This window comes from Plasmodium relictum, assembly GCF_900005765.1.
Source record: "Plasmodium relictum strain SGS1 genome assembly, chromosome: 3".
Taxonomy (NCBI): domain Eukaryota; phylum Apicomplexa; class Aconoidasida; order Haemosporida; family Plasmodiidae; genus Plasmodium; species Plasmodium relictum.
In genome coordinates this window covers 242,505-265,377 of record NC_041681.1, presented here as the reverse complement: position 1 = coordinate 265,377, position 22,873 = coordinate 242,505, and the positions used below count along the sequence as shown (strand labels likewise).

The window sequence follows — 22,873 nt, the reverse complement described above, 5'->3', positions numbered from 1 at the left end:
TAAAAAAGATAACATACATATTTATATTTATATTTATGAAATATTGATATCTATATTTCTTAAATAAATTTTTTTTTATGAACCATTTTTACTTTCCTAATAGTATTTACACAAAAATAATATAAATTTCATTTATTACTTTTTTAAAACATGTTTTTGCTATATTTTACTTAGGTTTTTATTTTATTTTTAATTTTATATTCTCTGATTTTATGTTCGTTTTTTTTTTAATACATGGATACAAAATTTTAATATATTACACATACATTTATATGATAATAAAAAATTAATATATAATTTATTAAGTTTTTTAAAAAAAATAACATATTTTTTGGTATTTTTTAAATTTTTAATATTTTTTTTAGAATTCGATAAAAATTAAAGAACTTTAAAATTTTATTCTGAACTTAAAATATTTAGATATTCATATATATTTTTGTAGTTTTATATAAAGGACGCTAATTTTATACATGTAAATATTTTTACTTTTTTTTTTTAATTTAGTTGTGTTATTTTACTATAAAAAATTAATAATTTCCATATGATTCTGCTATATTTTAAAATTATTTTTTCTGTTGAATTAAGAAAAAAAATTTTTCTATTTCTTTTTTTTTAATCTTTATAATATATTTTTTATTCACATATTTTGTAACTATACTATATATTTTATTATACATTTATATATATATATATATATATATATATTTATGTATATAAAAATCTTTTTTTTTTTCTCTCTAAGGAATGTATTAATTATTATATGAATTTTCAATATCAGCTGATAAATGTATATATATAATTAATTTTTTTTTTTACATATTGTGTAAATATTTTTTAAATGAATAAATTAAGAAGTAAAGATAAATTATTTTTTTTTAAAAATGTGAAGTTCTTTACTTTATATAATAAAAAAAGCAGTATACTTTTACAAAATAAATTAAGATTGGGAAATAATAATGAAATTTTTTTAATGTTGTTAAGAGAAAAAGGCATTTTTATACCAGGAAAAAATGAAAGGAGTGTAAGTAACAGTGTGATAGAAGAGAAAAATAATAATAAAAATGAACATAAAAACAAAGAATTCAACGATGATAATGTTAAAGAAAAAGGTGAAAATAAAAAAGATATTGAAGAAGAAAAAATATCATATGAAGAAGAAGATGAAGAAGAAGAAGAAGGTGATGATAAATATATAAAATCTTTTTATGAAATTTATGATGATAGTAATGATACATATGATTGTCCCCAAGAACTTTTAAGGTTTATTAAAAAGGAATTTATGAATATAAAAATAAAAATAAAATGTTCAAGCCCAAGAAATATGAGAAAAAATGACGTAAAAAATATAATTAACGATATGTTTCAAGAATCAGAAAACATTTCCGATGATGTTGTGAATGAAAGAATAAAAAATAAAGAGTCTAATTATGATATATATTATTTGAAATCAAGTTTTAAAGAATTTAATTATCCTGATAGGAATGTCTTATGGCCTAACCCCTTGATATATAATCATCGTTTGCAACCTTTTGTATTAAAAAAAAAAAAAAATGAAAAAAATGATAATTTTGAAATAGATAAAAAAAATATAGAGATAAATAAAAAAAGATTAGAAAATTTATGGTGCTATAGTTCTAGTTATGGGGTCGATTGGAACACATTAGATGAACTATATTTAAATTTTAAAAAACATAAGACTGAACATTTGAACGATTGGGAAAATAACAAAAATAATATTATGCTTTATGCGTCAAAGGTATGTAAAAGAAAATTAATAAAAAGCAGGAAACAACTATTAGATAAATTAAATATAGATTATTCTGATAATATATATTCTAATTTTAATGAAAATCAATCATATTATGAAATAAATTTAGATGATGACCAAACTGAATACAATCTATTACTACCTCGTTCTATATTTAGAAAATGGACAAGAACGTAACATAAAAATAAAATAATATTATTAATATACATATATATATATATATATATATATTTTTTTTTTTTTTCAAGTTTATATTTTTATTGGAAAGATAGATATATGCATTATTATAATAATACTCTATGTGATTACTTAAAAGGAGAAGTTATTGATTTACAATTATTGAGAGAACATAACGAAAGAAATTTAAATTTATCAGACAAAAAAATGCTAAACCAACACTCATTCAACCTAAAACCAGTTAAAGGATCTAACTTATATATTACTAGATATATAAAAAAGAGGAAAATTAATGTAAAAAAAAAAAATATGAAAATTTCTATATCTTCTATATAATTTAATTCTTTACAAGTATTTATTTTATTATTAAATTTCTATACTATATTTTATTTTTATTTTTATTTATTTTAGGTTAAATATAATGAAGATGAATTTGATTTAACAGGAATAGGAGAAAATATATATAATACTGTACAAAAGGAAAAATAAAGCTAAATGTTTTTTTTTTAATCGTATTTGCAAATTTTTTTGAGATAATATATTTTGTTTTTAATTTTAAATATATTTTCAAATAAATATAAATTGTTACAAAATATATATATATATAAAATAATTATAAAAAAAATTTAATAAAATTAAGACAGAAATTACACCTTCAAATTTTTTTAAAAAATTCATATATTATTTTTTTCTTTTCTTTTTTTTTTTTTTTTTTGATATACATAATAAAAATAAAAAAATTGTATGGTACTTAAAATTTTCAAAAAATTATAATTTACAAAAAGAAAAAAAAAATTGTTTTTAATAAGAAATTTCTCGAAAAAATATTTTTCGATTTTATTTTTCTTACGTTATCTATATTATGACTACAAAATTATTAAAATATTTTTATTAATAAAAAAAAATACTAGATAGTAAAAATAGAGATTAAATTAAACTACCTTTTTAACTTGAAATATTTTTTTAATTATTCTAAATGTGATAATATAAATTTCATTAGATGAAATTTTTTATTGGAATTATAATTCTGAAGATATTTAAAAATTTTATAAAATATTATAAAATTTTTGAAAAATAAAATTTTACTATATTTTAAAATAACGAAATTTTGTTTGAAAGAACATGTGCTTAAAAATATAAAAAATATGATAAAAAATTAAATGTGAGTTTTATAAAATTTTAGTGTCATACTTTAAAAAAAAATTAAAAAAAAAATTATTCTAATAAAATAAAGAAAAAAAAATCCAGAGAAAAAAAAATACGAAGAAAAAAAAAATTGTAGAATAATGGAAAGTCACAAATATACAGGTTAATATATATTAAAAATGAAATTTTTTTTTTTTTTTTTTGCTATTTCAACTACTAATTTTTATTTATGTATGAATGATAATAATAAATAATTTCTGATTAAATATTATACATATTAATGTTCCTTATAATATAGATTAATATATCATTTTTATTTATATGAATCAATTTAATTTATTTTTTTTATGATATTTTTTTTTTTAATTTCTTATAGACAAGTTAAAATCAGGAGATTGGATTTGCACAGATGAAAAGTAAAATGCTATTTATTTTATTATTTGATTTTTAATTGAAAAATTAAAAAATGTTTAAGTTTATAACACTAAAATAGCAACACACCTTTTTAAAACCACTTAAAAACGAAACATAAGAATATTCATTAAAGAAAAAAAAATATATATATATATGCATACATATATATATATATATATATATATATATATATATATATATATATATATATATATATATATAATAATAATAATAATACAATTTTTTTTTTTATATTTATAAAATATAATAAAAATTGTTTTTAAAGCTGTCGAAATATTAATTTTTCGAAAAGAACTCACTGTAACCGATGCAGTAAACCTAGACCAAAGAGCACTAGTAAGAATTATTTTATTATATATTAAATATTTTTATCTATATTTTTATAAATATACTCTTAAATATTTCTTATTCATACATATATTAAATGCTTTAAAAATATATATATATATATATATAATATATTTTATTTTTCTTTTTTAGTAAAAAAAAATTTTAAGCAGATATTTTTTAAATCAAATGATTGGAAGTGTGATGATTGTGGTAATATAAATTGGGCAAAGAGAGAAAAATGTAATATATGTAGTAAAAGTAGATACAGCAAAAAATTAAATGAGTTTAAAAGCAATAAAGAAATAAGAACAGGAAAGGGAGGAGGGCATTATGATATTCAATGGAATAATGAAAAAAGAGTTCATGACTCAGAAGATGAAGAATATGATGAATTTGGAAGAAAAAAAAAAAAGAAGAAAAAAAATGGTTATATTTATGTGCATATATATATTTATAAACATATGTTTATTATATATATTTTTACTAATATATATGTTTACTTTTTTGCAGATAATGAAGAAGAAAAATCAAAAGGAAACTTTGAAAATAATGATATAAATAACAGTAACAAGAATAATAATAATAAAGATATGTCATATAAAAATAATATTTGCAAAGATAAAAATTATGAAAACTCAAGATCAAGAAGTATGTTATCAGACAATTATAAAAAAGATAAAAGAAGTAATATATACGATGAAGATAAGGGATATAAAAAAAGTAATGGAGATCATAAAAAATATTATGATAGAAAAGGTGATTATGATAAGAAATATAATGATAGAAAAAGTGATTACAATAAAAAGCATAATGATATAAAATATAAACATGATAATACAGGAAGTGATTATAAGAAATATGATGATAAAAAATATGATTATGACAAAAGATATGACGATAAAAAAAAACATAGAAGAGATTAAAAAATAAAAAAAATATAAAATTGGAAAAAAAAAAAAGAAATAATATATGATGAAAAAATGAAAAATTAAAAAAGAAATAATATATTATGAAAATAACGAAAAATCATATAACTTAAAACCAATAAATTAAATGTTTAAAAAAGAATAGTGCAAAATTAGCTCTCAAAAAATATAGAAAATATAAATATTTTAAATTAATATTAATGTAGTAATTTTTTTTTTATTTTGGTGTTTTTTTTAAATATATAATATTTAATACTGTATTAACATATTGTTAAGTAGTATATATATATATATATACTTTATGTAATTTTATTGATTTTAAAATATGTTTATTTACTTATTATTATTATTTTTTTTTATTTTTTTTTTTAAAGTTATATTTGTGTTTGTTAATTATATTTCTTATTGTTTATTAATGTTATAAGTATAAAAAAAAAAAAAAAAATTCATATTAGACTTTATCTTTTTAATGACATTGTTCATAATGAATTATTCAATGAAAGTAATCAAAAAAAAAAAGAAAAAAAATATATGAAAAAATACAGAAAAATAATAAAAATATTATTATTTCATTATAATTACAAAAAGAAAAATATTGAAAATAGTTTACTTACCAATTAAAATAAACATTATTTTTGAATATATGTATTTTTGTTTTTTTAAAAGATATATATATATTATATAAAAAGATAAAAAAAAAACTTGAAGAATAAAACGGAAATATGACTAACCAAAAAAAAAATGTTAAAAAATAAAGGAAAGATTTAATAAAGTATATGAATATTTTTATGTTAATCATGAACAATTTTTTTAAATTCATTAAAAGTTATATTTAATATTTTATTATTTTCTAATAAGTTAATTTGTTTTTTTAATATAACTATTAAGTCCAGTTGCTTTTTAAAAGCATGTATTAATTCCTTTTTTTCTTTTGATAATTTATTTATATATTCTTTTTGATTATTTTTATCTGTTAAATTTTTGTCCATAGTGGAGCTATTTAATAGCATCTCTCCTTTATTTTTTAAAACACTTTTATAATTTTCAATTTCATTAGAATATTTAATTATAATTTCTTCTTTTTTCTTTATTAAATTATCTTTTTCTTCAACTTTTTTTTCTAATTTTATCTTTTCTTCTTCTAAATCTTTAATTTTCAAAATATTTCGTTTGTCTTTCTCAAGTAATAATCTATTTTCTTCTTCTAATGTTAAATGTTTTTCATTAAGTAAATTATATATTTCATTAGATTCTTCCATTTTTGTTTTCAAAATATTTACTTTTTCTTTTAATTTTAACTTCTTTTCCATTAAAGTTGCATTGATTTCTTGAGTTTTTGTTTTTTCTTTTAATCCTACGTTTAGAGAATTATTTAAAATATGTATTTCCTCATTTAAATTTTTTATATAATTATTTAAATTATCAACTTCTTTTTTTTTTTCTTCTTTAATGTTATTTATTTCAGCTTCATGAATATTTTTTAATTCTTCTAATTCTTTTTTATGCTTAATTATCTCTTTATTTATTTTTTCTGAATCTTCGGTCTCTATTTTTTTTTTGTTTTTTTCATCTAATTCGTCATCATTATTATTAGAAAATGTATTACTATTTCTTTCAGAATCTTTTAATTTATCAATTATTGTTCTTTTTTTAACAAAAACTTTTTTTTTTTTAACTCCTTTTTTTTTGTCTATAACAGAACTTTTCTTTTCGATGAATGAATCTAATATTTCATTTTCCGAATCTTCTTCTTTTAAAATATTTTTATTTTCATCATTTGATTCAACATTTATTTCATTATTATCATTCAATAATTTCATTTTGCTTATTTTCCCTTTCAATTTCTTTTTTTTTGTTTCATTATTTTTTGTAATTACTTCATTATTCTCAACTTTATTATCTATTTCATCTTTATTCATATTAAATTTCTGCATAACTTTCTTGACTATAATTTTTTTATTTTCATCATTGTTTATTTTTAGTGATAATAACTTATCAACATCATTAGTGTCTTGCTTTTTTTTAAGAATTCTTTTTTTTAATGTTTTTTCTCCATTATCTATATTATTATCTACACTATTTTCAATTTTATTTTCTACTTTTTTTTTAACTATTTTAACGCTCGTAAATTTTTTCAAATTATTTATTTCACCTTTTTTATCTATAGATTTACTTTCTAATTTAAGTAAGCTACTACTTTTTAACTTATTGGTAGACATTTTATAAAAACATATTTAAAAGAAAGAATCAATGGAAGTAAAATAAAAATTGTATAAATATAAGTCAAATACTAATAATTTAATTATATAAATAACATTAAAAAAAAAAAATATGTATATATATATATATAGAGCTAAATGAAAAGACTAAAAAAGGTATTATATATATATATATATATATATATTTTATTTTTATTTAAATAACATTAAATAATAAATAAAAAATATTTTATCAAATTATTTGAACAAAATCTAGAGATGTGTGCATAAAAGCTAAAAAAAAAAAAAAAAAAAAAATAATAATGATAATGATAATCTTTATTTTTTTTTTGGTAAACTTCAAAAAAAAATATATGATTAAAAGTATAATTTAATTATAAAATGAAGATATGAAAAATTGCCATATATTTTTAACAAAAAAAAATTAAAAATAAGAATAAAAAAGAAAAATTAAAGAAAAAAATCATAAAATGTATCCAATAAATATAGAATAAAAGAAAATATTGTATTTATTTTTTAATTTTAGATATTAATTTCCAATGATAAATTTTTGATATAAAAAATATTTATAATATTCAAAAAGTTCTGTTTTTATGATATTATAAAAGAATTTGATTTATATAAAAATTTTTATTTTCTTTTATTCATAGTATATATTCTAAAAAAAATTCACAAGAAATATATATTTATGCATATATTATGTATGCTTATTATATGAATGCTTATATTTAAAGATTTAATTCATCATCTTCACTATTGTCTGAAGTATAATGATAATATTTTTTTAATACATTTTTTTTTTTATTCAAAATGGTTAATTTTTTCATTTTAAAAATTTTCTCCTCTTCTACTATATTATTATAAATTTTTTGAATTTCTTGTTCTAATATATTGTAATCTATATTTTCATTTAACGTATAAAAAGTTTTATATTTGTATAAAATATTTTCAAATGTTTTACTTTCTTCTTTGTTTAGACTTTTTAACGTATTAAATAATTCATTATAATAATTATTACTATGGAAATGATTATTATTTGTATTAGATTCTTCGTTTTTTATTTTATTTTTATTTTCATTAATTTCAAAAATTCTATGACTATTTTCTTTTGGTAACAATTTTTTTTTTTCATTTGTCTTAATTAAAGATGTTGCTGACTCATTTTTTTCTATTTGTTCATTCTCAACTTCACTATTTTCATTTTTGCTATTCTTATTTTTATTTTTTTCAACTTCATTATTTTCATTTTCACTATTTTCATTTTTATTTTTTTCAAGTTCACTAATTTCAACTTCACTATTTTCAATATCACTAATTTCAATTTCACTCTTTTCAATTTCATTATTCTCAATTTCACTAATTTCAATTTCATTATTCTCAATTTCACTCTTTTCAACTTCAACTTCACTAATTTCAATTTCACTCTTTTCAACTTCACTATTCTCAAATTCGCAATTTTCAATTTCACTATTTTCAATTTGATTCAATTTTATGACAGTTTCTTTTTCTTTATCATTATCTTTAAAATTACAAAGAAATGAACTTTCATTTAAATCATTTTTATTTTTTCTATCACTGTTTGATTCATCGTATTCTCTAACTGAACTTATATCCTCTAATTCATCTATTATTTTCGTGAAATTTACTTTTATTATACTTTCTTCGGAATCTTCAGAAAACAAAAAATCTTCTTCATTTCTTATCTCCTCTTTTTCTTTCTCACCTTCTTTAATCTCTACTTTTTTTTCATTCATAACTTTTTTTTTCTCATTTTTTTCTTCAATTATTTCTTTTTCAATCCCTTTTTGTTTATTTTCTTCTTTTATTTTTTCATTCTCAATTTTTCTTTCTCTTGTATTTTCCTTTTCTCCTACATCCTCTTTATTTTTGTCTAATTCATTTGTTAAATCTTCATCTGACATTTTTTGAGAATTAATTTTATTTATTTCATTTAAGTAATATTTAACATTTATTATTTCACTTTTCAATAACTTTTTCTCAAAAAGAAACAATTTTTCTTTTATTTTTTCTTTTTTTTCCTTCAAAAGAATATATTTTTTATTTAGATTGTTCATATCCACTTTAAAATTTTCCAATTGGTTGAAAAAGACACTCTCTGTTTTTAATAATTCATTAAGTTCACTAATAGTATTTTTTATTTCATTCAACATTTTATTTTTAAGTAAAATCTTCTTTTTATTTTTCAAATTTTCCTTTTTAATATTTATATTAACTATTTCGCAGTTATACTGGTTTACATCGATCATTAGTTTTTTTTTTTTTTCTTTTATGCAGTTAATATAATTTTCTAACCTAAATATTTTTTTTTTTAATAAAAATATTTTCCTTAAAGAATTAGACAGATCTAAATTATAAGTGCTTGTGCAATTTTTACTTGTAAATTTATTTATATTATTCTTTTTTTCAATTTTCTCATTTTTCATCATATCACCATCTTTTATACTCTTAGATCCTTCACTACTTGTATTATATATTGAATTAATTTCTTTAAATACTTGATTAGTGTCTAATATATTGTTACTTGAATTTTCAATTTTTATTACTTTTTTTATTTCATTTTTATCCTTATTTAAATTTATGAATTCTTTTCCATTTTCTGTATAATTTTCTTCTACAAAATCTTTAATATTTACCTCATTTAATTGAGGGACTGTATCCCCCTTTGCAGATAAATTGATAAAACTATTTTTATTATCATATATATCATTATTCTCATAGAAATTTTGAATAATTTTTTGTAATTGGATAATTAAAATATCTGTCATAACTTTTTTTTTATGAAAATTTTCATATATAGTTCTTAAATTGTTTGACATATATTTCATTTTTTCTTTTTCTTCATTAATTTGTTTTCTTTTTTCATTTATACTAGAAATTGAGTTGTTTAAAAAATTAAGATTTGTATTTATTTCCATCTTTTTTAATAATAATAAATTTATTTCTTTGTTCTTATCATTTTCTAAATTGTCTCTTACTTTTAATGTTTGCATTTTTTCAATTTTCATCAATTCAAGTTTTTTTTCTAGATCTTTTATATTATCATCAATGGTATTTATTTTATCATTAATTTCGTTTAATTGTTCATCATATTTTATTGAAACATCATTTATGCATTTATTTATATTTTCACTTTCGTTTTCTGTTTTTTCTTTTTCCTTTATAATACTCTGTTCTTCTTCAATTAATTTTTTTTCTTTTCCTAAAATATTCACTTCTTCAGAATGAAGTTCTTTTTTTTTTTCTTCAACATATGTTTTCTGATTTTTCTTTTCTTTTTTTTTATTTAAATATATGTTACGTATAATAATTTTAAAAAAGTTACAAACATAAATTTTCAAAAAATAATTATTATGATATATGTTTTTTTTCCTTTTAAATAATTGAATAATGTAATCCTCAATTTTCATTAACATAAAATTATAATTAAATATTTTATTTTGAATTATATCTGCAATATCCAATTTTTCTTTTATAATAAGTATTTTTTCTTTTTCTTTATCTCTTTTTCTTTTTTTTCGTATCTTATAAATATTCAATAACAATTTATATATTAATTTATCACAATTATATTCTGCTTTTAAATTATATATTTTTTTATAAATATAAGAATGGTAAATATAGAAGTATAAAATAATTAGTATGTTCTTATTAACATTATCTTCGTATAATTTTTGAAAAATATTTTTTAAAGAAATAAAATGAAAATTTTTATTTTCCTTGAAAATGTTCTGAATAATATTTAAGAAATAGTTTAATTCATTTTTATCATCATAAAGATATCCTTTTTTCTGTATGTTTTCATTATCTGTACATTTTGTATCTGGTTCCATAGAAGAATTGTTATTTTGTATATTCATCAAATAATTATTTTCATTTTCCCCATTTAAACTATTATTCAGATCACAATATTTTTTTTCTAAATAATTAAAATTATTTTCATCATTTTTTATATAGTTAAGATCATTTGACTTAATTTTATTTAAACTATCGTGACTATTTGCTATTATATTATTTTTTATAATTTTTTCATTGCCATTTATACTTTTATATATGTGTGCTCCATCTAGTTTATTATTTTTATTTTCATAAATAGTAGAATCAGATAATATTTCAAAATCATAATTAGAAGTATTTTTTTTTGATTCATATAGACTATTATTTTTTTCTTCTTCACACTTTTCATTTTCTGTATAATTTAAAATATTTCCATTTTTATCATGAAATATATCATTATCAACTTTCTTTACTTTTATCAAATTTTTATCATATAAAAGTTCATTATTTCCTAGTATCACTTCTTTTATTTCATTATTTTTATTAGTTGAATTTTTTCCTTTTCCTTTTTGATCTGAAGATTTTATCGACATACCTTCAAATAGAGACATTCTATTCAAATTTTATTACAAAAATTTACATATTAGTAAGGGAAAAAATAAAATTAGTATTATTATCGTATTCTCAAAATATGTCTTTCTTCAGCTTTAATAAAAAATTATATTTAAATATATCTCTATAAATATTTTATAATTTTATCATTTCATAAGAAAAATATTTTAAAAAAAATTAAAAACAAATATGTGTATTATTTTTAAGTTTTTCTTTTTTTGTTTTAAAAAAAAAATTAAATTTTTAACTATATAAAAAAATAAAATTATAATAAACGAATTGTTTTATAAGAATTTTATAACATACGAAATAAAATAAAAAAAAAATTTACTGGAATAAAATATTCATATGAAACTTTGTAATTTTATTATTTTTTAATATTATAATTCAAAAAAAATTATTTAGGAAATTTTTTAGTATTTTCTAAATGATTATATTTAACTATTTTCTTTTCTTTTCTTTTCTTTTCTTTTTCTTTTTCTTTTTCTTTTTCTTTTTCTTTTTCTTTTTCCTTTTCTTTTTATTTTTATTTTTATTTTTTTTTTCCATATATTTAATTTTAAAAAAAAATTTATGTATTTTATATATATTATGCATACATCTTTTTATTTAAATACTTAATTTTTTAGTAATACCTAATAGCTGTTGAAAAAATCTAATAAAATAAACTACATACATCATTTTATTAAATTTTTTAAATTTTATATTATTTTTTGTGATATTTTTCTACCTTTTTTATTTATTTCACTTTCTTAAAATTGTTACTGAATTTTTTTAATGCATATAATTTATTTTTTGTTCTATTAAAATTAAAAAGAATTGAAGAATGTTAAAAAGGTATTGTGATAGTATTTAAAAAAGTATATTTTTTTCTTTTTTTTTGAAAAAAAGTGTTAAATTACAGAAATAAGAAAAAACAATTAATAAACGAAAAAGTAAAAAACCTTTGCTTATATTATTTTGATATAAAAAAAAATTACAACCGAAAAAAATAACTTAAAGTATTAAGAAATAATTTAATTTTTAAATTATCTAGATTAACTTAAATTTATAAAAAATATTTTAATTTTCCAATTTCTTTTTTAATTTTTTTCATTTTATAAAAAATTTCATACGAATATTTAAATGCTTTTAAAATATGAATAAACTTTTTTATTATTTTTGAAAGAGTTTTTTAAGAATAAAACTTTTAAGTATCAAATGCGCTAGGTATCTATAATGAAAGAAAATGAAAAAGTAAAAAAAATACAAAAATTTTTTTTTTTTCCCTTTTATTCAATGGAACATTTATGTTAATATTTAAAGAAAATATATATATAATTTACACATTTATCTATATATGAAAAGGTTTTTTTTTTTTTATAAAACAAAATTTAAAAAGTAATTTGTTTAAAAAAAATAAGCCAAAAAATATATATATAGTCCCTTTTTTTTTATTTAATTTTTTTTCTTATATTTCAAGTTTTATTTGCACACGGAATATTAAAATTAAATGCATCTAAATATCGGTGTGCAACTTTTAGCCTCTTTTACATATATATATATATATATATATATATATAAATTGTAATATTAATTACAGAAATAGAAGAAAAAGAGAAATGTTTAAATATTTTTCTTTTAAAGGTTTTTTATATATTTATAAGATGTAATAAAGCTTTTTTCTTTTTTCTATTTTAAGGTAGGTATTATAAATTAATACTTTAAAATTTAAAATAATGCACATCTAAATTTTTTTGTCATTTTTTTTTTTTTTTTATATCTAATTATTAGAGAATTAATATTTACAACGGTTTTTGTTCTCATGAAATATACAAAAAAGAAAAAAAAAATCCTTGATTTTTTATAAGTAGTAATCAAATTTGTTTTATAATAATATTTAGAAAATATATTTCTTAAAATATAAAAAAAAAAAAGAAAAAAAGAAAAAAAGAAAAAAAGAAAAAGAAAAAAGTTATTAGAAAATGAAAAATTGTTTGCATTTTCTTTTTGTTTTCTATAAAAATATTCATTATTTCAATATTAAAAATTTACTTAAAAATAGAGTTTATGCATAATTAGAGATATCTAAGAAGAAATAATAGATTATATTTTTTTTTTGTTGATTCATAAAAATATTAAAATTTTAAAAAGAAAGGAAATTTACATGAAAAAATCAATTCATTCTTTATTCTTTTGTTATTACATATTGTTTACAATTTTGTATCTATCTATATAAATTATAAACATAATATTCATACTAAAAATAATTAGATTTTACAATTAAGGTGTAATTATTTTCCTTTTTTCTTTTTTTTTATAAAAGCGAATTTTAGATAATACTCTTTTTTGTGTCTGTATGTTTATATTTTTTGATTTAAATTCTTTTATTTAAAATGTTATCAATAACAAATTTATTTACTAAATAAATATATAAAATATATATAATTTAGAGTTTTTTTTCTTTTTCCACATTATTTTTATAATTTTTTTTATTATTACATTTAATTTAGTAATTATACATATTTTGAAGTCTTGTAAAAATTAAGTCATAAAAAGAGAAATATTAATAAAAAAGGACTTTAAATAATGAAAGAACATGAAAACTTAGAAAGACTTAAACAAAAATTAAATGCATTTTTTATTATTTTCCGAAAAGATGAAGAGAATGAAATAAAAAAATATTTTAAGAGAAATTACTTGATTAATATTATAAAAAATTGCAAAACATCACCACAATCAACAGATATAACAACAAATAAACCTAGTATTTTAATGATAAATAAATTAAATAATAATACAATGAAATCATTTAATATTTTTAATAAATTTAAAGGTAAGGACACTGTAGAAAAAAGAAAAGATTTCATTAATAAGAATATGTTAAAAAACAAACAAATGATGTACAACTACAATCATTTTTTTTCTCAAACTTATATATACTCCAAATATTTTCAAAATATATTAAATAAGAATGTTCTAACTAACATAACTGATAATGATAAGGGCATAGATGAATTAGAAAATGAATATGTAATAGTACATAAAGTTTACACAATAATTCAAGAAGATAATAGTACATTCATATATATATATTAGTTTTTTTTTTAAATATGTATATATTTTATTTTTCTTTAAAATTTTAATTGTTTTTTTGTTTTTTTTTTTTTTTTTTTTTTTATTTTAAAATTTTTTTTTTTTTTTTTTTTTTTTTTTTTTTTTTTGGAATAATTCATTTATTTCTTTTTGTTATGTCGTATTTATCTTTTTTTTTTTTAAAACTTCAAAGAGTTGAATTATATATATTAAAAAACAAAAAAAAAAAATTTTTTATATATAAAAATATTTAATGAAAAATGCATAAAAACTTGTATATTTAAATATATGTATATGTTTCTTTTTTTTTTTAAAACATTTTATTTGTTCATAGCATTTAGAATATTTTTTTTTTAAATTAATAACATAATATTTTAATGTATCATTAATATTCGAGCATTTGAAAATATATATTAAAAACATAAAGTAAATAAAAGAATATATTAATATGTACATACCAAATGAGAATATAATATAGTTTTATAAAAATTAAAGAAATATAATGAAATGATCGTTTTAATATAAAAAAAGAAAAAATAACTTTAATTGTATACTAGAATTTTTATAAGCTTTATCAAAGGTATGTAATATGAATGGATTGAATGATATACTTACAAATGAATCTATTTACAATCAAATACTAGAAGAAGAAGAAAAGAATTGTTTTCAAGAAATATTGCTAAATGAAATATGGGATATATATGAAAATAAATTGGATGGAAATGATACAAAGAAAAATGTAATAGATATTAATAACTTTATTTTTTCAAATTTTCATAATGATATTTTTAAAAATTACGAAGATTTAGAGGTTTACAGTAATGCTAATAATTTATTAAATGATAATGAAAATAAAAATATTAATAATAAAATTGAACAGAATATTAATTTTATGAGTGGTATTAAATGTTTAGATATAAAAAATTTTATGAATTTTAATCCTTTGTTTATTAAAATTTATCATGAAGAAAATAATCATGGAAATAATAGCAAATATAATTTTCAGAATGATTCCTTTAATATAAAAAAAAACAATGATAATAATTATCAAGAAGAAAAAGGACATACAAAAAAATTAAAAGGAGAAATAGATTCTGACGAAATTAGGCAGGGTAAAAATTTTGTTTCTGAAGATAGTGATGATGCTATATATACTCCAAAAGCATTAAAATTAAAAAAGAAAAAAAAAAGTTATTTATCAGATGAAAATGATGATATTGAAAAGATTTCTTCAAAAAAAAAAGATACTTTTTCTAATGCATATGATATCTTGGTAAAAAGAAAAGATGAAAAAAATGAGGAAGCAATCCAAGCATTCAATTTTATTAATGAAAAAAAAAGAAATAGAAATATGTTGAGAAATAATAAAAATGAAACAAAGAGTGAAAAAAAAAAAAACTCAAAAAAAAATAATGATGATTCAAATGATGGGTATGATGAAATACCAGAAAAATATTGGTCTTTAATAGATCAAGGAATAGAAATAAATGTAATAAGGTATGCATTAGGTATGAAAATGGATTCTAAGGAGCAAATTAGAGAATCTGATATTATTGGTTTATATGATATTAAAAAAATTATAAAAGACAAAATTGTTAATGCAATTTTAAGACCAGACTTATTTACTGGATTAAATAGAGCTGCTAAAGGAATATTACTGTTCGGACCACCTGGTACTGGAAAAACTATGATAGCAAAATGGGTAGCATCTTTTTGTAAATGTTCTTTTTATAATGTCAATACATCATCATTATTTAGTAAATATATTGGAGAAACAGAAAAAATTGTTACAAGTTTATTTAAGTGTGCAGAAATAGATAATCCTTCTATTTTATTTTTTGATGAAATTGACTCTTTGTTAGGTGCAAGAAAAAAGGATGAAGATGACACAACAATAAGAATTAAAAATCAGTTATTGCAAATGATTGATGGAATAAGTACTAAAAAAGATATTATCACTGTTATTATTGGTGCAACTAATAGGCCTGATATGATAGATGATGCTGCTTTGAGGCGTTTCAATAAAAGAGTATATATTCCTTTACCTGACTTTCAAGCAAGAAAAGAACAAATCCGTTACATTATTTCAAAACATACTCATTCAGGATTTCAAATGACTGAAGATGAATTAGATACTGTATCACTTAAACTAGAAAATTGGAATGGAAGTGATATTTATCATCTTTGTTCAAAATGTTACGAATATGTATATGATGATGCAGTAGAACAATATAATGGAATACAAAACATACCCAGTACTTCTAGTTTTCGTGCTATTAAATATAATGATTTTATTAAGGCTATGACTCAAGTTAATACATCTTATAAAAATGTTTTTGATTATGATGAATGGAGTAAAATGCATAGTTCATTGTAGTTATATATATAACTCAAATATTATACTTATATAAAATTCAAAAAAAAAAATTTTTTTTTTATAAAAATCATGTTTATCTATTTTAAAACATGTCTAAATATATATTCTTATAAAATATTATAATAGAAAATATAATAAAATTAAAACATTTTAACATTTTTATTTATATATTTTATATTCTATATAAATGTCCATAAAAAAAAAAAAAAAATTAATTTTGAATTTTAGGAGTTATAATTATTTTATAATTTTTGTGTATTTTCCGTCATTTGTTTTCTCTAATTTTTTCTATTAATTATTGATTTAAAGTAAATATTTTTATCCTTGAAATTTTTATTATTTTTTATTTTTATAATATTTCATTAATTCATAGTATATCTATATTTTTTTATTATACTCAAAATTTTTATTAAAATTTTTATAAATATTTTTAAATTGTTTTTATTTTCATATATATATAAACAAAATATTAGATTTACTATTACTATTTAAACCTTTTTATGTTCTTTTTAAGTAAATTTTATACCTTATATGCTATAATATTCAAATTTGCTAGTATTTTACTGTTTTAATATTAAGCTAATTAAAATATATAAGAAATTTTTTTTTTTTTAGTACATAAATCCTAAGATTACAATTTATTTAATCCGTTCTATATATTTAAACTTTGTTAAATCATATATATTTTATAAAATATTAAAATACAAATAGGTACCTAAAAAGCATTAATATTTCAGAAGTATAATATATTTTTCATAAAAATAATAGTAAAAAACTACAATATAAAAAAAAGAAATTTTCTATTTTTAATTAAATATTTTAAAAAAAAAAAGTTGAAAACATTTTTTTCACGGAGTATTGCTAAATAAAAATTAAAAAAAAAAAAAAAAAAGAAATATACTACTTATTTTATATAAGAGAAACATGTAAAAGCTCAAAAAAAAAAAAAAAAAGAAAAAAAAAAAAAATATAAAGAATACATATATTAGGAAAAAAAATTATATGATATCAAAAGTCCCCTTAAATATGAAAAAACAGTATTTGTATATATAACATTTGTAACACATATAAAATAATACAAAAAGAAAACAAAAAAAAAGAAAATTACATATTATCATATTTAGATTTATTCTTATGCTTAGGTAAACAACTACTTTTTTTTTTGTGTGGGATACACATGGAATTTAACTTTTTTTTATTAGATTCATTTCTTTCTAAATCTAATGTTTTATCATTAGTAACTTGTAAATTATTTGAAGGATTATGTTTCATAGAATTTCGTTGTAACTGATTTATAGAATGATGTTCACTATGTTTTTCCAAAAAATCATTTGAACTTTCTGAATTTTCGCATAATGCCAAATTTTTATTAATAGAATTAGCACCTTTCTTTTTAAAATAATCAGAACTATGATATTTTTTAGAAATATAATTCTCCTTACGAATTTTTGTTTTTCTAGCATCTAGTACACCTACATCTGATTTAAATTTATGAAGTGATCTCCTTGAAGAGATTTTTGATATAGAAGGGTTCTTTTCTTCTGCATAATTTCCATTTTTTGTTTTACTTGGGTAAATGTAACCACTATCTACATCTATATAAAAATCATTTTGATCATTAAATAAATCATATTTTATTTTTCTTTTCATATCTTTTTTATTATTATCTAGTCTAATACTTTTTGAACAATCTAGTACATCTTCATTTCTATCTTTTTTAATATTATCGTAAGTAACGTATTTTTCTTCATATTTACTTTTTAAACTTTTAAAATTTGAAGGAGCAAAATTGCTAGCAATTATATTAATACTATTATATTTTTTACTTTTATCATTTTCATATTTTTTATTTAACGCATCTGGATCAGTAGTAGAATCAGAGTTGCAATAATTTGTTGAACGTCTTTTTAAATTATTCCTATCACAATTGATATGAGAAATGCTTTCGTAATTGTCATACTGATATTTCATAAAATAAGTATATATTTCCTCTTTTTTTATATTTAATATTTCATTATAAATAAAATTATCTATTTTTCTATCATTAATATTATCTACATCTTTCAGCATTTCTTCAAAATTTCCATATTCTCTATTATTTATTTTATTATATATTTGTAACTCCTTTATTTTTTTATGTATTACATTAAAAAAAGTATAGCAACTAAATGCTATATTTTCTTTGTATGCTTTTAATATAATAACATCAATATTATTGCACAACTCATTTTTATATTTTCTTTTTGTTGAAGTATTTCCAACTGAAAACTTTTCATATGTCAAAATAAATTCTATTTTTAACTCATTTGTTAATGTCAAAAACAAATTTGGTTTCATAGGCAATTTTTTTTCTATTTTCTTTCTTAGATGAAGCAAAAAATTTTCGGTTAGAACATCATGTAACATCTTGTTTTCAAAATTTTCAATTTTTCTTTTTAAATAATTAGAACTGTAAAAAATGTTGTTATTTATTGTATAGATAACCATGCTAAGATATTTGTAAATGTATGTACCATTACCTATATACATGTTATCTATACACTTTCCTTGTATATATAATTCTCGTTTAATGTTTTTTATTTCATTCATATAATCATAATTAATAAGAGATTCATTTTTGTTTTTATATAAGTACGGCAAAAAAAATAATACCTTTTTTGTAATAAACTTCAGAATGTATTTAATTTTTTTTTGCAAATTCTTGTCATGTATTTTATATATTAATGAATCTAAATATTCTCGTGCTTCCATAAAATTATTATTACCTTTAATTTCATTTTTTGATTTTATCTTAGTGCAACCGTTTTTATTTATATCTCTTAAAATAAAAATAAAATAAGGAAAATAAAAATTGTTTTCATCAAAACTTTCTTTAATTGAGTCATTACTTTCTGAATAAGATGAATCCATAATATTGATTTCACTAGATGAATCTTTTTTAATCTTTTTTGTGTTAAGTTTATGAAATTTACCTTCTTTATTTTTTATGCTATCTTTTTTTTTTTTTTGTTTTTGATACTTTTTTCTTCTACCTTTAATGTTTTCTCTTATGTTCTTAATTATGTCATAATAATCTGATAATATGTAAAACATATCTAAGTAGTTTTGACTATCTATATGAATAATAATTATGTTTGAAAAATAAAAAGAAAAGGTTATATATTTATTTATTTTATTATTATTATTATCATCTGCATTTTTTTTCGATGTTAATTTGTCGTAGTCTAGATAAATGTAACTTATTTTATTTTTATTAGTTGTAATATATGAATAAATGCATTCTTCTTTGTTATTAATTTCATTAGTAAAATTATTTATCTGTATACTATTTATCATATAATTTGAAAAGGTAGATGATCCACATTTTCTTCCTATATTACTTATAACAACTGTATTATTGTATTTCAGTTTTTTTAATATTTTTTTAAGTTCCTTATTAATTTTTAAATTATTATCAAAATGTTTATTATTATTATCTTTTGATGAATATATAAATAAATTTGGCTTATATGTATATATATCTGTAATAGATTTATAAATATCTGATATATCATCATTATATAAATTTAAAAATCTTAAATTTGTTTGAGATTTTTTTTTTTTTTTTTCATTTTGAGAATCTAATCCATCCTTTTGATATAATTTACATCCATACTTAATATTTTCAAACATTTCACTTTCTTTTTTTTCAATTTTTGTTTGTTTGTCAATTTTATTACCAGTAGAATTTTTATTTTCCTGGTCTTTATCAATATCTTCATTATAATTCTCTATTTTTTTTTTCTCTTTTTCATTAGAATCCTCTTCTTTTTCACTCTTTTCATTGTTATTAATTTTTTCATTTTTGCAATTATGTGACGAACTTTTTTGTAAATTTGTTTGATTTATAAAAATTTCTTTTCTTTCATTAATAAAGTTCGGTTTAATAGGAAATCTTTGCTCAATTAACTTTTTATAATTCTTTTCATATTGATTTAATAAATAATCATATATATCGTTTTCATATAGTTTGCTATCGTAAACTTCGTAGTTTCTTTTTTCTTTCTTATTCATTTCTTTACAAGGATTATAATGATTTTTAACAGCATAATATATTACTTTTTTGTTCTTTTTATAATCATATACTTCAAATAAATTATTTTTATTATATTCATCATCGACCTCATCATTATTACTATTATTACTATTACCATCACCATCATAATTATTATTATTGTCATTACTGAAGCCGTTTTTTTCACTTAATTTTCGATTCATTTTTTGATTTATATTTCTTACTGATACATATTTATTATTAAAAATATTCACATTGTTAAAATTACTTGATTCCAAGCTGTTAATATATTCCTCTTTTTTATTAAAAAAACTTTTATGACCTTTTGACAAAGAAGAAAACGGATTATCTGAAATATCTTCACTAAATTTTTTACTAATTATATTGTTTTCATTATAAGTATTTATTGACATATTATAATGTTCTTTGTTATTTATTCTTTCATCATAAATATTATGATGGTTATATAAATTATGTACTTGGTTTTTCGATAATGAATTTTGCAAAGCACACTCTTCAACAATTTTATCAAATGGTAATATGCTTGTTAAATTTTTTTTATTTTTATTTAAATAATTGTTATTTATACTATTATTCTCTTTTATTTTTTCAATCTTAAATTTACTTGCTGAAAAAAAATTTTCTAATGAATCATTGCTATTTTTATTGGTATGAGGTATCATACTTTCTTTAATTTTATGTATATGATTATCAAAAGCATTATCCTGGTTATTATATAAGTTATTTTCAAAATTTAATAATCCAAATTGTTGTGAATTATTGTTATTATCATCCAAGCTTTCTCTTTTTATTTCATCAGAATTTTTTGCATTGTCAACATTTTCAATGCCAATTTTGTTTATATAATTAAATTTTTTTATATTTTCAATGTTTTTAGAGCTATTTAATGTTTCCATTGGTTTGATACTGAAATTACTATTCCTGAAATTTATATTTGGGGAAAAAATTTCAAATGATTCAATTTTAGAAGGTGAAAATGACATTTTAAAAAAAAAAAAATATATATATATATATATATATATATATATATATTTTCAAAGTAGACAATTGAAAAAATAATATTATTTTAAAAAGGCAGAAAAAAAAAAATTAATAATTTACAAAATAGTACTTTTTTAAATACAAAAAAAGAAAAAAAGTAATAATATCGATACAATAGAAAAAAAAATTAACAAAAAAAACTTTAGAAGACAAAAATAAAGACAAAATATTATTATTTAAAAAAAATACATATATATATTGAGCTATTTAAGCAACATTTAGGAAAATTCTAATAAAAAGAATATATATATCTTCAACGTGCACAATATTTTAAAAATAAAAAAATTTTAGTATTATTGTTTCCTTTAAAAAATTTATTTTCCATTTTTTTTCAACAAAATAAGAAACATTTCAAAAAAATTGAAAAAGTTGCAAATATATATATATATATATATATTTAAAATAATAATTAAATAAAAAAAAAACTGAAAAAATAAAATTGTTTAATACGCACACATAGAAACAAAAATTAAATATAAATTTTTTTTTTTTTAATTTTGAATATTTCAGATATTTTATTATGCATATTAAAAAAAATAATTAAAATAACATGTTTTATATTGTATCAAACAAAATACAAAAGTAATTTCTTCTATGTTCATTGATATATATTAATGAAATTAATTTATTTCTTTAAATGTATCATTTATTTTTATATATATATTTATATTTATATCGTTTTATATATTTTTGTTACTGTGCATATTACTATTTATTTTTATTTTATATTATTTCATTTTATTTTATTTTATTTTATTTTATTTTATTTTTCTTTGTGCACTTAATATAACATATAATTTAAGAGAGATAAAAATTCAAAAAGCATCTTGAAAAATATATATGTATAAATAAATGAACATGCCGATATTAGTAATTTTTATTAGTTACTGTTATGTA

At 17.2% G+C, this 22,873-nt stretch overlaps 7 protein-coding genes across 7 annotated transcripts; 4 read left to right on the top strand and 3 right to left on the bottom strand.

Moving 5' to 3' along the window:
* Positions 1-838: 838 nt before the first annotated feature.
* Positions 839-2,434, top strand: PRELSG_0305600 (conserved Plasmodium protein, unknown function; the record flags this gene model as incomplete). Its single annotated transcript, XM_028680045.1, has 3 exons — positions 839-1,941; positions 2,017-2,239; positions 2,357-2,434. The coding sequence occupies 3 exons, from the start codon at positions 839-841 to the stop codon at positions 2,432-2,434; spliced, it is 1,404 nt and encodes a 467-aa protein (XP_028531581.1).
* A 797-nt stretch (positions 2,435-3,231) lies between these two features.
* Positions 3,232-4,779, top strand: PRELSG_0305500 (zinc finger, RAN binding protein, putative; the record flags this gene model as incomplete). Its single annotated transcript, XM_028680044.1, has 5 exons — positions 3,232-3,253; positions 3,468-3,507; positions 3,792-3,862; positions 4,007-4,282; positions 4,367-4,779. 5 exons carry the CDS (start codon positions 3,232-3,234, stop codon positions 4,777-4,779), a joined length of 822 nt encoding a protein of 273 aa, XP_028531580.1.
* A 794-nt stretch (positions 4,780-5,573) lies between these two features.
* On the bottom strand, positions 5,574-7,001 carry PRELSG_0305400 (conserved Plasmodium protein, unknown function; the record flags this gene model as incomplete). Its single annotated transcript, XM_028680043.1, has 1 exon — positions 5,574-7,001. One exon carries the CDS (start codon positions 6,999-7,001, stop codon positions 5,574-5,576), a length of 1,428 nt encoding a protein of 475 aa, XP_028531579.1.
* A 728-nt stretch (positions 7,002-7,729) lies between these two features.
* On the bottom strand, positions 7,730-11,407 carry PRELSG_0305300 (conserved Plasmodium protein, unknown function; the record flags this gene model as incomplete). The annotated part of the gene is made up of 1 exon (XM_028680042.1): positions 7,730-11,407. One exon carries the CDS (start codon positions 11,405-11,407, stop codon positions 7,730-7,732), a length of 3,678 nt encoding a protein of 1,225 aa, XP_028531578.1.
* Positions 11,408-13,976: 2,569 nt separating this feature from the next.
* PRELSG_0305200 (conserved Plasmodium protein, unknown function) lies at positions 13,977-14,486 on the top strand (the record flags this gene model as incomplete). Its single annotated transcript, XM_028680041.1, has 1 exon — positions 13,977-14,486. The coding sequence occupies one exon, from the start codon at positions 13,977-13,979 to the stop codon at positions 14,484-14,486; it is 510 nt and encodes a 169-aa protein (XP_028531577.1).
* A 586-nt stretch (positions 14,487-15,072) lies between these two features.
* On the top strand, positions 15,073-16,860 carry PRELSG_0305100 (AAA family ATPase, putative; the record flags this gene model as incomplete). Its single annotated transcript, XM_028680040.1, has 1 exon — positions 15,073-16,860. The coding sequence occupies one exon, from the start codon at positions 15,073-15,075 to the stop codon at positions 16,858-16,860; it is 1,788 nt and encodes a 595-aa protein (XP_028531576.1).
* A 1,104-nt stretch (positions 16,861-17,964) lies between these two features.
* PRELSG_0305000 (conserved Plasmodium protein, unknown function) lies at positions 17,965-21,918 on the bottom strand (the record flags this gene model as incomplete). Its single annotated transcript, XM_028680039.1, has 1 exon — positions 17,965-21,918. One exon carries the CDS (start codon positions 21,916-21,918, stop codon positions 17,965-17,967), a length of 3,954 nt encoding a protein of 1,317 aa, XP_028531575.1.
* Positions 21,919-22,873: the final 955 nt, after the last annotated feature.